Source organism: Dama dama, chromosome 33 (assembly GCF_033118175.1).
Source record: "Dama dama isolate Ldn47 chromosome 33, ASM3311817v1, whole genome shotgun sequence".
Taxonomy (NCBI): domain Eukaryota; kingdom Metazoa; phylum Chordata; class Mammalia; order Artiodactyla; family Cervidae; genus Dama; species Dama dama.
In genome coordinates this window covers 39,514,047-39,528,476 of record NC_083713.1, presented here as the reverse complement: position 1 = coordinate 39,528,476, position 14,430 = coordinate 39,514,047, and the positions used below count along the sequence as shown (strand labels likewise).

The window sequence follows — 14,430 nt, the reverse complement described above, 5'->3', positions numbered from 1 at the left end:
TGAGAAGCCCAATATAAAGATTCTCACTTTGTACTAAAAAAGTAAACAAAATGTTCTTAAATCTGTGTTTTCTACTTTAACATCTTTTAAAAAAATTTTTTTAAATCAAATACTACATATAATTAAAGCATTATTTAATTAAATGCTACTCTTTTGGAGCTTTTTTCACTCCAGAAAAAGTTTAACATTATATAAAACTGGCATCAGCAGAAGTATTATATTTGATCTGTCATCTGCATATCAGCACCGCTAGTTAGCTAATTTTGACAGTGATAAAAATAAAACTTCTAAATTGTGTCAGTGCTGCTTAATGAAACTAAAAATGAAATCACTAGGATAAAACAATCATTCCTACTTTGTCCTATGCTATATTTGTTAATATCTGAAAAGTCAGTACAGAGTATAAATAGCTTACAAAACTATGGGAGGTATGATGTAACTGAGCATGCACCCAAAAGCATTTACCGACAGTTTTAACATAGACAACTGGGTTAACTTTAACACTGGGTTCTCTCAAATTACTTTTAAGTTATATTAACTTTGGATGTATGCTTTATATAGAAAAAAGCAACATGTATAATTTGTCAAAAAATTACTGAATTTCTGATTTTAATGGTGAATGGTGGTGGTATTGTTAAACATGATATCCTTACTAACCTTGGCAAAGTGTTTCCGTATCAAATTGCCAGATGTTCACTGTTTTGTCCATTGAACCAGTAGCAAGTAAAAGGATATTGGGTGCAAAGGCACAAGTTGTGACATACCTAGTTAATAAAAACAACTATTATATAGCCTTAGACCAATTTTTAAATTACATTAATACAAAGCAAGGTTAAAAGTTCAGACCTGGTGTGCTGAGTCAGGGTGTGAAGTATATTCTCAGTATTCTGAAAAAATAACAGAACAAACAGCTTTATAATTTACTCAGGCAAGAGTAAAGTTACTAACAAAGACTTGCTTGACCTGAATGGCTTATATACTCTATGTATTCCAATATTATTGAGTCATTAATATAAGCTGAAACTTATCCAATGAATAGAGAATAGCATTTATAATAATATCATCAAGTACTTATTTTATTCTTTCTCAATTATTACTACTGCTGTCTGCTAAAATTTTTAGATTAATATAGTCCTGGCTGATTTGTCTTAACTAATAGTAACCATGAAATAATTTGTATTTTTGTTATGGCATTTGACCTGTACCCACTGCAGACCAGTGAGCAGAAATTAATCACTTCAATTCTGAGTGCACTTAGCTGGCCATCCAGTATCTAGTTGTATTTAACTGAGACTCATATACATATTTTATGGAGGAAATTTAATGCTTTAGCTGTTTCTGTGAAACTTTTCATGAAAACTTTCTGAGAAATAGTAAGGATCTACTTCACCTCGATTGAGTACTCTTTCCCATTTCCTGCCAGAACTCTCAGTGATTGGAACTTCCAAGAGCAGAACTAGCTTATTAGCTTCCTTACTTGCCACACACTCCTTTGATGATTCACATCTCTATTTCATTTGCTGGCATAGCTACAACCTAAATTCGACCACTGTAAGGGTTCACTCAACACTGATTTCTCTCGGAGAATATTTTCACAGTATATTAAACATTCATTTTCTTCCACCAGGTATTTAGTCACATGCATCTACCAGAGAGTCCCATTTCTCCAAATCCATTATAACCTACTCTTCCTTAAACTAGTCTCTAAACCCAGCTGCAACTCTAAAGCAGTGGGTCACTTTCAGCTTTCACCTGTGCGCTACCAAAACCCTCCAACATATAGTAACGAACTATTAGAAATGATACCTAAAAGTATACTCTTACCCTTCAGTAAATTATCCTTTGTTGTTATGAAAACCTGGTGTAAGAGTTTAAGAATAATTGATTTAAAGTGATGTTTTGGATACTGGTGCTCTTTAAATTGGTATTTTCTTTTATCAGATTAAATATCTGTCTATCTTAAAACCATTATTGAAATATTTCAGGGCTTGACCCAGAACCAATACCTTACTTACATAACTATATAAGTATTTCTGAAATGTACATATTATCTTTTTAGGCACCCTAAACAAAAAAATATATATACACATTTTCCTTATCCTGCCTAACTCAACTTGAAATTCAGCAGCCTAACAAGCAAACGTAATTTACAAAGATCACACAAGATGTGAAGTACTTACAGTATCATACACTATAACTGACTTATCCACTGATCTTTAAGAGAAAAAAAAAAGGATAATGGGTGAAAAGTTCTACAAAAATGAAGTACAGTATTTGTATATTTAAATCATTTTAATAACTTTTTAAGAAAAGGCTGAAATTTTGATATGCACACATTCAGAATGCAGTCTATTTTTCAGTATAAACTTATTTTAAAAAACTATATACCACATACCAAATTTACCAGAAAATTATAAACTTTATTAAATACCAGCACATGTTATTTATACTATATGGCCCTAAACAGAGTAAGCATTTATAATGAATAAATAAGACACAATTTCATATGACGTTAATAACTCAAAGGGAAAAACCACTACAAGGGAAACCTATCAGTTGCTACTTGATTTTTATTCTGGATAGCATTGTTCTTTATTATTAATATGGCTGTGCCTTAATTACTAGTCAATATGTATGTGACTCATTTTTTAAAACTGTAATTCTAAACTTTATTTAGACCCTACATGATTTCTTTCAATACTATAAAAATTTAAACATCTATCTGGGATTATTCTAGAGGTGAAAAAAATTATCATACAAAGAAAAATGCGACAGCCTAACAAATTACATAATCAAAAACAACAGACAAACGTGTTTGTACGTGATACTTCCCCCCCCTTTGGATACAGTTGTTATGCCACCATATGTAGAAAGTGAGAAAATATAACAAGTGTTACTGCTCTGTACAATTTTAACAGCACTTTTATTATTATTAAAAGTAGCTGATTATAGTCTGACCACAGGAGTCACACCTATTATAAGGCTTAAAATTTCTTTGAAAATTCCTTATTTAGTAGTCTCTACAGCATTGGTAATGGATTTTGACAATGGAATCTTTGTCATAAGTTCAAAACAGAAATTAGACTTTGTTCAAACATAAAATGAAACACAAGTGAGACGCATACAGATGCATTCTGGATGGTAAAAAACAGAATTAGAGCATTAAATGCTAAATCAAAAAACACTGAAAATATTAGCAGCTAATATACATAGCCAGACATGAGTTATAGACACTCTTGTGCGCGTGTGAACTAAGAAACTTTAGTTGCGTCCAACTCTGAAACTCTATGGACCACAGCCTGCCAGTCTCCTCTGCCCATGGGCTTCTCCAGCAAGAATACTGTAGTGGGTTGCCATTTCCTTCTCCATGGGATCTTCCCGACCCAGGGATCAAACCTGTGTCTCTTACATTTCCTGCACTGGTAGGCAGGTTCTTTACCACTAGCACCACCTGGGAAGCCCCATAGACACTCTTTATTTAGTCCTAAATTCTTCACGGTATAAGGTATTATCACTGGAATATCTGAAATTCTTAGGGAAAACTTCATTACTTCTTACCATCCTTTAACAGAAAGGAAATTCTATTTTCTGAGATTACCACTAGTGCAATTAAAACTAACTCATCCCAATGATGTATATCACTTGAGAAGCTAGATCTTCAGTAAATGATCCTGTAGGCAACAGATAGACAAGACACCATAAAAATGAAACAGGTTCACTTGCTGATGAGGTATAAAAATGAACCTGAAAAGCAAAAGGCCAAGCATGAAGAACTCTTTGAGTCTACAGAATCTGAACAAGAAGAATAGAGATTATGGGCAGAGACCTGCAGACCCTTAAGAGACTAAAAGGATTTTAAACTCACCTCCTATTCAAAAGAGGTGTAATGAAATTTGATAACTGATTAGATTTGGAGGGAAGGAAATTACTATTAGGGAAAAATAAATAGTTTTCAGTTTTTGAGATTTGGGTTTCAAAGACAAAGAAAATAATTATAAGCACTATAAACAGACATAAAATACTTTGAAATTACTAAATATAAAACCTCAAAGTATTCCCTGAATAGAACCTGCACCAATATCAAATAAATGCTCTCAATATTTGGTGCCCCATTTTATACAAATCCTGCCTGCTATATTCAACCCTTCCCCTTTGCTACATAAAACTCTTTCAGTGATTCTACCACAATCTGCCTTGTCACCTTGACCCCACTTTCTTTCTTATAGAGGATGCATTAGTTGCCAAGTCTTGTTACTCCTTTCCCACCACTTTATGGCACTCTAAAACTTCAACTCTGCTCACAGAAGAGTACTGCTGCTGCTGCTAAGTCGCTTCAGTTGTGTCCGACTCTATACAACCCCATAGACAGCAGCTCACCAGGCTCCCCAATCCCTGGGATTCTCCAGGCAAGAACACTGGAGTGGGTTGCCTTTTCCTTCTCCAATGCATGAAAGTGAAGTTGCTCAGTCGTGTCCGACTCTCAGCGACCCCATGGACTGCAGCCCACCAGGCTCCTCCATCCATGGGATTTTCCAGGCCAAGAGTACTTGAGTGGGGACAGAAGAGTTCAAGAGAAACTAAAGAACAAACAAACAGATATGAATCAGTAAAAGGAATCAACAGTAGAATAACTGAGACAGAAGAAAGGACAAATAATCTAGAGGACATAATGGTGGAAATCACTGTCACAGAACATAGAAAAAAGAATGAAAAGAAATGAAGACAGCCTAAGAGACCTCTGGGACAACACTAAATACACCAACATTCACATTATAGGGGTCCAGGAGGAGAAGAGAGAAAGAAAGGACGTGAGGAATTATTTGAAGAGGTAATAGCTGGAAACTTCTGAACATGGGAAAGGAAGTAGTCAACCAAGTCCAGGAAGGACAGAGTCCCAGGAAGGATAAACCCAAGGAGGAACACACGGAGATACATAGTAATAAAACTGACAAAAATCAAAGAGAAAATATTAAAAGCAACAAGGGAAAAAATGACAACATACAAGGGAACTCCCATCAAGCTATCAGCTGATTTCTCAACAGAAACTCTACAAACCAGAAGGGAATGGTATGATATATTTAAAGTGATGAAAGGGAAGAACCTACAACCAAGAATACTCTACCCAGCAGAGTACTTCTTCAGCTTTGATGGAGAAATCAAAAGCTTTCCAGACAAGCAAAAGTTAAGAGAATTCAGAACCACCAAATCAGCTTTACAACAAATGATAAAGGACCCTTTCTAGACAGTAAACACAAGAGAAGGAAAAGACCTACAGAAAGTAAACCCCAAAAAATTAAGAAAATGGTAACAGGATCATACATATGAATAATTATCTAACATGTAAATGGATTAAATGAACCAAAAGACACAGACTGGCTGGGTGGATGAAAACATGTGCATATATGTACACTTACCACTTACCCCCTGAATTGTATGTAATTATTTTATATAGTTAGGTTAACCATGTTCCCATTATGGCTTGCAACTGTGCTTTTAACTTTTATCTGGCTATTGATTTGTGAAAACTGACAAACATCTTTTACTATTGTGATTATGTAACTATTTACTCACTTAATACCACTCTATCATGATTGGCCAACAGAAAAAAATAGACCTCTATCTCACCAAAGCTAGGATCTAATAGAAAAACCTGTAATCACTTTTTAAAATCCAGACGCATATTAGAATTACCTTGAAATTTTTTTAAAAATACAAATGCTCAGGTATTGCTTTTCTCCAAAGCTTCAGATGATACTAATGAGCAGTCATGTTTAAAAACAACTGGACTATATGATAATCTCTTACTTTTATCCAGTTTGTTTCAATTTTTCCATTTCACATTCAGTGCTCTCATTTCATTTAGTTTATGTTCTCAATTTCTCCATCTCTTTTTTCATGTTCTTTCTCCAGCCTTCAAGTGTAGTAGAAAAGCTTTTGTATACATATATATAAATATGTATAATATAAATATTTTAGAAAACTTATGAATTTTTGCCTAACTAAAAATATTATGACATTTTGATTACACTTGTCTGACTTAGTGTGAATAGAATGGCAGATTTCTAATTAAAAATAGATATGCAACAAAAATTTACTGTATAGTATAGGGAACTCTAGTCAATATCTTGTAGTAATCTATGATGGAAAATAATTTCCAAAATAATATATGTGTTTTGTATAACTGAATCACCTTTCTGTGAACCTGAAACATTGTAAGTCAACTATACCTCAATAAAATATATTTTTAAAAAAGATTAGTATTCAAAATATATGTCACAACATAGAGTCCACTTTGCTATTAAAGGGCTACAAATCTGTTCCTGAGCTTCTTCAATAGCAATTCAAAAAATGAAACACCATCTGTTATACAGTTTAAGATAGAAACACAAACCTAATGCTCGGGAAAGGGACATCAGTTGTTTAGACTGACAACTATAGGAATTATTTCCCCCAAGGTCTTTACAGAGATGTTTCCATGAAACATAATCCCCAAAACTCATCCTGAATGAACATGGTAAGTTTCAAACAGCTGTTTCATAATGCTCCTCAATATAGATCAACAGCTAAAACTTAACCCAGAAAAAGCGGAAGTCAGAAAATCAGGGGGTAAACTAATGTTATGTGTTATACACATGCCCAATGCTCTGGATTACAAAAAATAATATGTAAAAATAATTGGGAAAAGAGTACATCAAGGATGTACATTGTCACCCTGTTTATTTAACTTATATGCAAAGTGCATCATGCAAAATGCCAGCCTGGATGAATCACATGCTGGAATCAAGATTGCAGGGAGAAATATCAACAACCTCAGATATACAAATGATACCACTCTAATGGCAAAAAGCAAAGAGAAACTTAAACAGCCTCTTGATGAAAGTGAAAGAGTGAAAAAGTTGGCTTAAAACTCAACATTCAAAACACTAAGGTCATGGCATCCAGTCCCATCATTCCATGGCAAATAGATGGGGAAACAAATGGAAACAGTGACAGATTTTATTTTCTTGGGCTCCAAAGTCACTAGTGAAAATGGTGACTTCAGCCATGAAATTAAAAGATGCTTGTTCTTTGGAAGAAAAGTTATGACAAACTAGACAGCCTATTAAAAAAAACAGAGACATCACTTTGCCAACAAAGTTCCATACAGTCAAAGCTATGGTTTTTCCAGTAGTCATGTACAGATTTAACAGTTGGACAATAAAGAAGGCTGAGCACCAAAGAATTGATGCTTTCAAACTGTGGTGCTAGAGAAGACTCTTGAGAGTCCCTTGGACTGCAAGGAGATCAAACCAGTCTACCCTAAAGGAACTCAACCTTGAATATTCATTGGAAGGACTGATACCGAAGCTGAAGCTCCAACACTGTGGCCACCTGATGTGAAGAGCTGACTCGCTGGATAAGTCCCTGATGCTGGGAAAGATTAAGGGCAGGAGGAGAAGGAGGCAACAGAAGATGAGATGGTTGGATGGCATCACTGACACAATGGACATGAATTTGAGCAAGCTCCAGGAGATAGTGAAGGACAGAGAAGGCTGGCGAGCTGCATTCACTGGGGTCACAGACTCAGACATGACTTAGAGACTGAACATCATCATCATTGGAACATATATTTAATATACCTAGACTGAGAAATTATTGTGCCCCAAATATAAGTAATAAATGCCTTGCCTGCATTTTCTTAGTTAAGTTTCATAACAATCTTATGAGGAAAGTATTTAATTTTCCCCATTTTATAATTTAGAAAAATGAAGCTGAGAGAAGATATGGAACTAGACTTGTTCAAGGTTGCACTGCTAGTACATGGCAGAGCTGGGATTAAAACTCAGTACCCATGTTTCTGGATTTTACACTTCCTAGATCATCTCCTATGAATGTATTAAAATTGATCCATACTGAGTACACACCTTGACAGTTTTAGCCTAAAAACTTATAAAATAGATGGCATGGTTATTCAGATTTCACTACCGTTTTTATGACTGTTTTTCAAGTCATGTAATATCTAATAACCCTCATGATAAACAAACTCTAATGTGGACTCTGTCCAGCTAACTAACTTGCTCAACAGTTTTTTTTTAACAACGTTGTAGAGTACAAAGAAATAAATGACAATTTGAGTTTTTGAAAAGGTGACCTTAAGCCTTCTCACGATAGTCACTACTGAGTGAGAGAGGGTGGTTGTTAAGCTACCACTAATTTCTGACAATAAAACTCTGTCCTCTACACTTATAAAAGAAAAAAACATAAATAAGCATCTTGTTGAGAAGAGGGGAACATTTACTTCCCACTCTTTCGGGAATAAGATTTCTGGTCTGTATTCTCCCTTCTTTGCTTAGCAGCAAAGGAATGACATGTGACTGTAAAGTCTGGGGAAGACACTGGGCCATGTGGCTCAGCCTCTCTTGGATTTTCTTTTTTTCTGATCTGCCCTTGCAGGGGAAGTCTGAGGTGGTACATGCCACCCAAGAGCAGGTAAGCAAGTTGACTGCAGTTCTACAGTCCTGTTATCTAGTGTATCTACCCAGTATTTCTCTCTTATTAGTTTTCAACTCAAGAAGAAAAAGTGAAAGTGAATCACGATCAATCGTGTCCAACTCTTGGGACCCCTTGGACTACAGCAGCCTACTAGGCTCCTCTGTCCATGGGATTTTCCAGGCAAGGGAACTGGAGCAGGTTGCCATTTCCTTCTCCAGGGGATCTTCCCAACCCAGGAATTGAACCCGGGTCTCCTGCACTGCAGGCAGACGCTTTACCATCTGAGCCACCAGGGAAGCCACCAGGAAGTGTGTCTACCCAGTATTCCTCTCTCATTAGTTTTCAACTCAAGAAGAAAAAAGGGTGCTATTTTTGAACTCAACTTTTAACAATGATGGCCATTCTCAAACTGATTTCCAAAGAATTCTAACAACTAGAACAGAATTTTTGTAAAGAGGCAGCCTCTATTTGGATTACAAAGACAGACTCTTCCTGCTGGAATAGAAGCTAATTCATAAAATATTAATTTTATCTGACTGGATCAAGAGAAGTAAGCAGGAAACAAAATACAAATTCTGCTAAGGGGCTAGAGGAAAATTAACAGAGGAGAGATGTGGAGGAAGATGGAGAGAAAAAGTCCCTACACGTTTTGCTCGATGACATATGATTCCATTATAGCCCTGAGAGCTAATGAAATGTGTGAAACAGATATGAGAATCTATGTACTTTCCACTAATCCAATATTGAAGAGATATTCATAAATGTAAAAGAATGACTTTTACACTTTTCTATGTTTGGTTTTATTTCTCCTAAGGAAAATGATCTGTTATGATGCAATGAGTTTATTATTGTTGTTTTTAAATTAAAAATGTTTTAGAATCTCCTTAGCTTTATTTTCTGTAAATAGCAATATATGTAACCCTTACCCATTGAGCAAAAGCTCTTTGGAGGAGCCCTCAATAACTTAAAGAGTGTCAAGGAATCCTAAAACCAAAAAGCAATGAGAACTACTGTCCTAAATGATGATTCAATGTCTTTACTTCACCCATTTTCCACAGCCAAGAAATATGTGTTAGACATGCTTTAAAAGTTTCAATAGTTCTCCTAAATCTACCACATGAAATTATAATGATATCCTCTATCGTCTCTTCCCTGGTGACTGAGCTGGTAAAGAATCTGCCTGCAATGCGGGAGACCAGGGTTCAATCCCTAGATTGGGAAGATCCCCTGAAGAAGGGAAAGGCTACCCACACCAGTATTCTGGCCTGAAGAATTCCATGGACTATATAGTCCATGGGAGTGCAAAGAGTCGGACACGACTGAGAGACTTTCACTATCATCTCTACAACCTATTTTTCCAGCTTCATTTTCCCTTACTCCTCTTTATCATACATTTTAATCTACTCAAAAATTTCCTGCCTTTTGCAATGTCTTTTCTGTTTCACAAGCCTCTAATATCTGTATATACAAATCCTATACTGCTTTTTACATGGTCATGCCAAATCTATACCCTATACAACTTCCTTAGTACACTTTTTGTCCTACAATCCTATTCTGTTCATTTATTTTTTTCTTGCTAGTCACTTATATTCCCATGTATTTTTATCCTAATTGCTTTTTCCCACTGACTCCCTCTTTTATCATATGTATCCATTCTATCTTACCAATGACTTTAAGTCACAAATGAAATCTATCACTGACCAACTAACTGGTTGTCTATCCATTAATCAAGTATGATTTAAACATCTCTCAATTCTCCTAAAAGTTAAATGTTTATACTTCACTAATTTACATTTTCAACCCATTCACCTGCTTATATATTTATCCAAATAAACTAAAAACATCCAGAATAATATTTGAATGTGGCCTAGAATAGCACCACATTCCAAAAGCACTTAATGGAAAACTCCACTTACCCAGAATGACTTGGGAAAGGTACATTATTCTGGTTGATATAATGGGTTAATTAAAATTCACATATATAGGGCTTCGCTGGTGGTCCAGTGGTTAAGAATCCACCTTGCAAAGCAGGGGACACCGGTTTGAGATCAGAAAGATCCCACATGCTGTCGAGCAACTAAGCCTGTATGCTGCAACTACCGAAGCCCTCACATCCCAGAGCCTGTGCTTTGAAACAAGAGCAGCCACTGCTATGAGAAGCCCTGTGCACCGTAATGAGACAGCAGCTCCCACTTGCCAAAATTAGATAAAGCCGACACGCAGCAATGAAGCACAGCCAAAAATTAAAAACAAATGTTTAAAAGATTCATATATGTACACAAGTTAATAAGAAACAGGAATGCTATAAAATGAACTTAACACAGAAACATTATGGATCATCACTTGACACTTCTGTAATTCAGAGGGTAAGGGCACATTAGGATCTTGCAGTGTTATCACTATGAACATCAAAAATCAGAATAGAGAAGTAAAACAACTTTAAGGGCACAAACGTTGTCTTATACTTCCTTGTATGTGCTCCATTGCAACTGGCAGAGAACTGGGCATATAAGAAAGTCATAAACACTTGAATTTCACACATAACCAATTTGTTATTAACTTCTTAAGACAGAATGCATAATGTATCTTCCAAAACAGTAAGAGGAAATCCAACTTTGCAGTAATTTCAATCCTAGGCTAAAGAAGAATTTTTAAAACTACTTTTTGATGATGAACTATCAATATTTTCACGAGTTTTTCACATGTAAAATAATGGCAATGTATCTAATTAGGTGGCTGATTATTTGTCAAGGATTGGAACATATGGAGGAAAGAACTATCAGGCTTGGTCCAGAACACTTCAAGTACAGGTTAGAAGCTTAAATATCTTGGCTGAAGCCAAAACTGCTGTGAAGAGACACAAATGAGGGTTTGAATGCTATGGCCTGTGTGATCAAACTGGAAAGATCTGAATAATGCTACTGTGTACTAAACAAACAGCTTCACAAATTAAAGCTTTGAAAAATAAAAGCCAAGATTAGAATTTTCAACAGAGACCTAGAAATCATAACTGACATGGCATACCTGAAAAATAACCAAATAAAAATTCAGAATCAAAAAATAACCAAAAATCAAGAATTCTTCAATGGACCACTTTAATAGCACATTAGACAAAACTAAGGAGTGAATCAGTAAAGATGAAACCATTCAGAACAAAGCTCAACAATAAAAAAATACAGAAGAGAGAACAAGAGACAAGTTTACAGTGAGAAGGTATTATGTGCACTTAGAGTCCCAGAATTAGAAAGAAAGGGACAGAGGCAATATTGGAAGAGATAATAAGAATTTCTCTCCAAAGTGATAAAATAGTCTACAAGTTTAAGAAGTTCATTAAATTCTAAGCAAACTAAGCAAAAAGAAACGCAAATCTAGATACAGAGTAAATGTGCAGAAAACTGCAAGATAAAATGTGTGAGCAGCCAGTGAAAAAAATAGGAATTACATCCAAAAAGCTACAGTTAGAATCAAATTGACTTCTCTATAGCAATACACAAAAACAGTATGTCCTAAGTTGTATTTATTCCAACAAAGCAAGTCTGGTTTAACATGTATAAACCAGATTTATAAAAATCAGCATAATTTATGACACTAACAGGATAAAGAAAAATCATATGATCTCAAAAGATGCATGAAAAATCATTTGATGAACTGTAATACCTATTAATGAAAAAAAATCTTACAAATTGGAAGAAACAGAAGAGTTAATAAAGCTTATCTCCTAAAACCTACAATGATCACACTTAATGAAAGCTTTCCCTCTGCAAAATAGGTCAGACAAGGTTGGCTATATCACTATTTTCATTATCCTGGCAGTGTTAGCCAGTTCAGCAAAGTGAAGTGACGTCAAAGTCATTCAGTTGCATCCGATTCGTTGCAACCCCATAGACTATATGGTCCATGGAATTCTCTAGGCCAGAAAACTGGAGTGGGTAGCTTTTCCCTTCTCTAGGGGATCTTCCCAACCCAGGGATCAAACCCAGGTCTCTCACATTGCAGGTGGATTCTTTACCAGCTGACCCACAAGGGAAGGCAAGAATCAAAAAGGAAGAGACAAAAAACATCATTAACACAGGATATGATTTTAGATATAAAAAATTCAAAATTAGAATCTTCACAGAAAACTCAATTGTCTTTCCATATATATTTTTTCCCTATATTAGCCACATCTTTTATAATAGCAACAAAAAAGAGCCTGGACTAAATCTAACAAAAGATGAGGAAGATCTCTATGAAAGTGAAAGTGAAGTCGCTCAGTTGTGTCCGATTCTTTGCAACCCCGTGGACTGTAGCCTACCAGGCTTCTCTGTCCATGGGATTCTCCAGGCAAGAATATTGGAGTGGGTTGCCATTTCCTTCTCCAGGGGATCTTCCCGACCCAGGGATCGAACCTGGGTCTCCCGCATTGCAGGGAGATGCTTTAACCTCTGAGCCACCAGGGAAGCCCCAAGATCTCTATAGAGGGCGACAAATAAATTATCTTCTACTGAGAGATATTATCGAGAGAAATCAAAAGACAAGTGAAAAAAATATGCCACATTCATGGGGTGGAGAATCAATACCATAAAAGACATCAATTCTCCCCAGATTCATCAGACTCAATACAATCCCAGTCAAACTCCAAACAGGTTTTTTTGTGTAGAGGGAGGAACTGGAGAGATAGTATGATAAGCTAACTCTAAAACTCACATGAAAGTGTCAAATGTCAGAAAAAGCCAAGTTATAAAGCCTCAGAAAAACAGAATGATAGTAGAGCAAGGATAAACAGAAGAGAATAGTAGGCTGTGAAAAAGACCCACCCATATATGATCACTCATTTCTGACAGGTGACATATTAAAATGGTGAAGAAAAGATTATCTTTTCACTTCGTACTGGGACAACTGGATACCCATATGGAAAGAAATGAAATTGGACTCCTATCACATACCATTGGAGGAGGAAATGGCAACCTACTCCAGTATTCTTACCTGGAGAATCCCATGGACAGAGGAGCCTGGCAGACTGCTGTCCATTCGATCACAAAGAGTTAGACATGACTGAAGCACCCGAGCACAACCACTTCACATCCCATACACATCAGACTCACTCAACCAATCAGAAAACAAACGTAATATTGAGTAAAGGAAGCCAGACACAAAATAATTCATAGTGTGATTGGTTTTAGGTCAATTTAAAAGGAAAAGGCAATGCGGCACATGACCTAAGGCACTGTCATCAGAAAGCAGACCTGGAAGAGGAGGAATTCGAGGGAAACCAGCACTCTTCTATTTCTTGACCTGAGTAAGCGGCTGCAAGTTTGCAGTACAGTGATTTATCAAGCTATTCTCTTACATTTTATGTACTTTTCTGTAAGTCTATTGTATTTCATACCTAAATGGTTTTAGGGAATTAAACAGCTTACCCTGAAACTAGCATCTGCCCATCATGAGAAAAAGCACAAGCCAGAACAGGAGCACAGTGTCCAGTCAGTGTACTTTTATATTTTAATTCAAAACCTGCAAATAACAAGGTGAGAAAAGTTAGCAAGCTGATTGTGCTTAGAATTTATTTTTAAGTAAAAACTATTTTATTTGTTCAATAAAATCTTGGAATGTTTAAAGGACACAAAGATGGGAAAAAAAAATCCTCACACAACTCAAGTATTGGAATGCACTGTGATTAAGTGGTTTCAGAAGTTCCGTAACGGGTAAAGAAAATGGTGGGGTCAGCAAACACTAGACAGAGGGGATTAAAATCAAATTATTTTTAAATTTAAAAATTCTAAACTCTATAATATATATGAAATTTTAAATGAATCAAAATTTTAAACTATACTTCAATCTTGGTTATCTTACACACACACACACATACCACACACCAATTGCCCAAATGCCTAAAAAGAATCAAATGCCTGTAGTTTTAAATATCTGGATTAAGATATCTTCTCACTTCATAAATTAAAAATAGTAATTTATGTATCT

The 14,430-nt window shown here is 35.7% G+C and overlaps 1 protein-coding gene and 1 non-coding gene across 5 annotated transcripts in view; both read right to left on the bottom strand.

The window, feature by feature from the left end:
- Nucleotides 1–14,430, bottom strand: part of WDSUB1 (WD repeat, sterile alpha motif and U-box domain containing 1) — a 70,260-nt gene that overhangs the window by 38,703 nt on the left and 17,127 nt on the right. For all 4 annotated transcript variants that reach the window (XM_061135360.1, XM_061135361.1, XM_061135362.1 and 1 more), the window contains 4 exons: nt 13,872–13,965; nt 2,181–2,214; nt 847–887; nt 658–764 (listed from right to left, as the gene is read on the bottom strand). In XM_061135360.1, the coding sequence (XP_060991343.1) occupies nt 658–764; nt 847–887; nt 2,181–2,214; nt 13,872–13,965 (276 nt within the window). The remainder of the gene's footprint in view (nt 1–657; nt 765–846; nt 888–2,180; nt 2,215–13,871; nt 13,966–14,430) is intronic.
- On the bottom strand, nt 8,697–8,768 carry TRNAC-GCA (transfer RNA cysteine (anticodon GCA)). The gene has a single exon. It is a non-coding gene; the product is annotated as a tRNA-Cys (tRNA).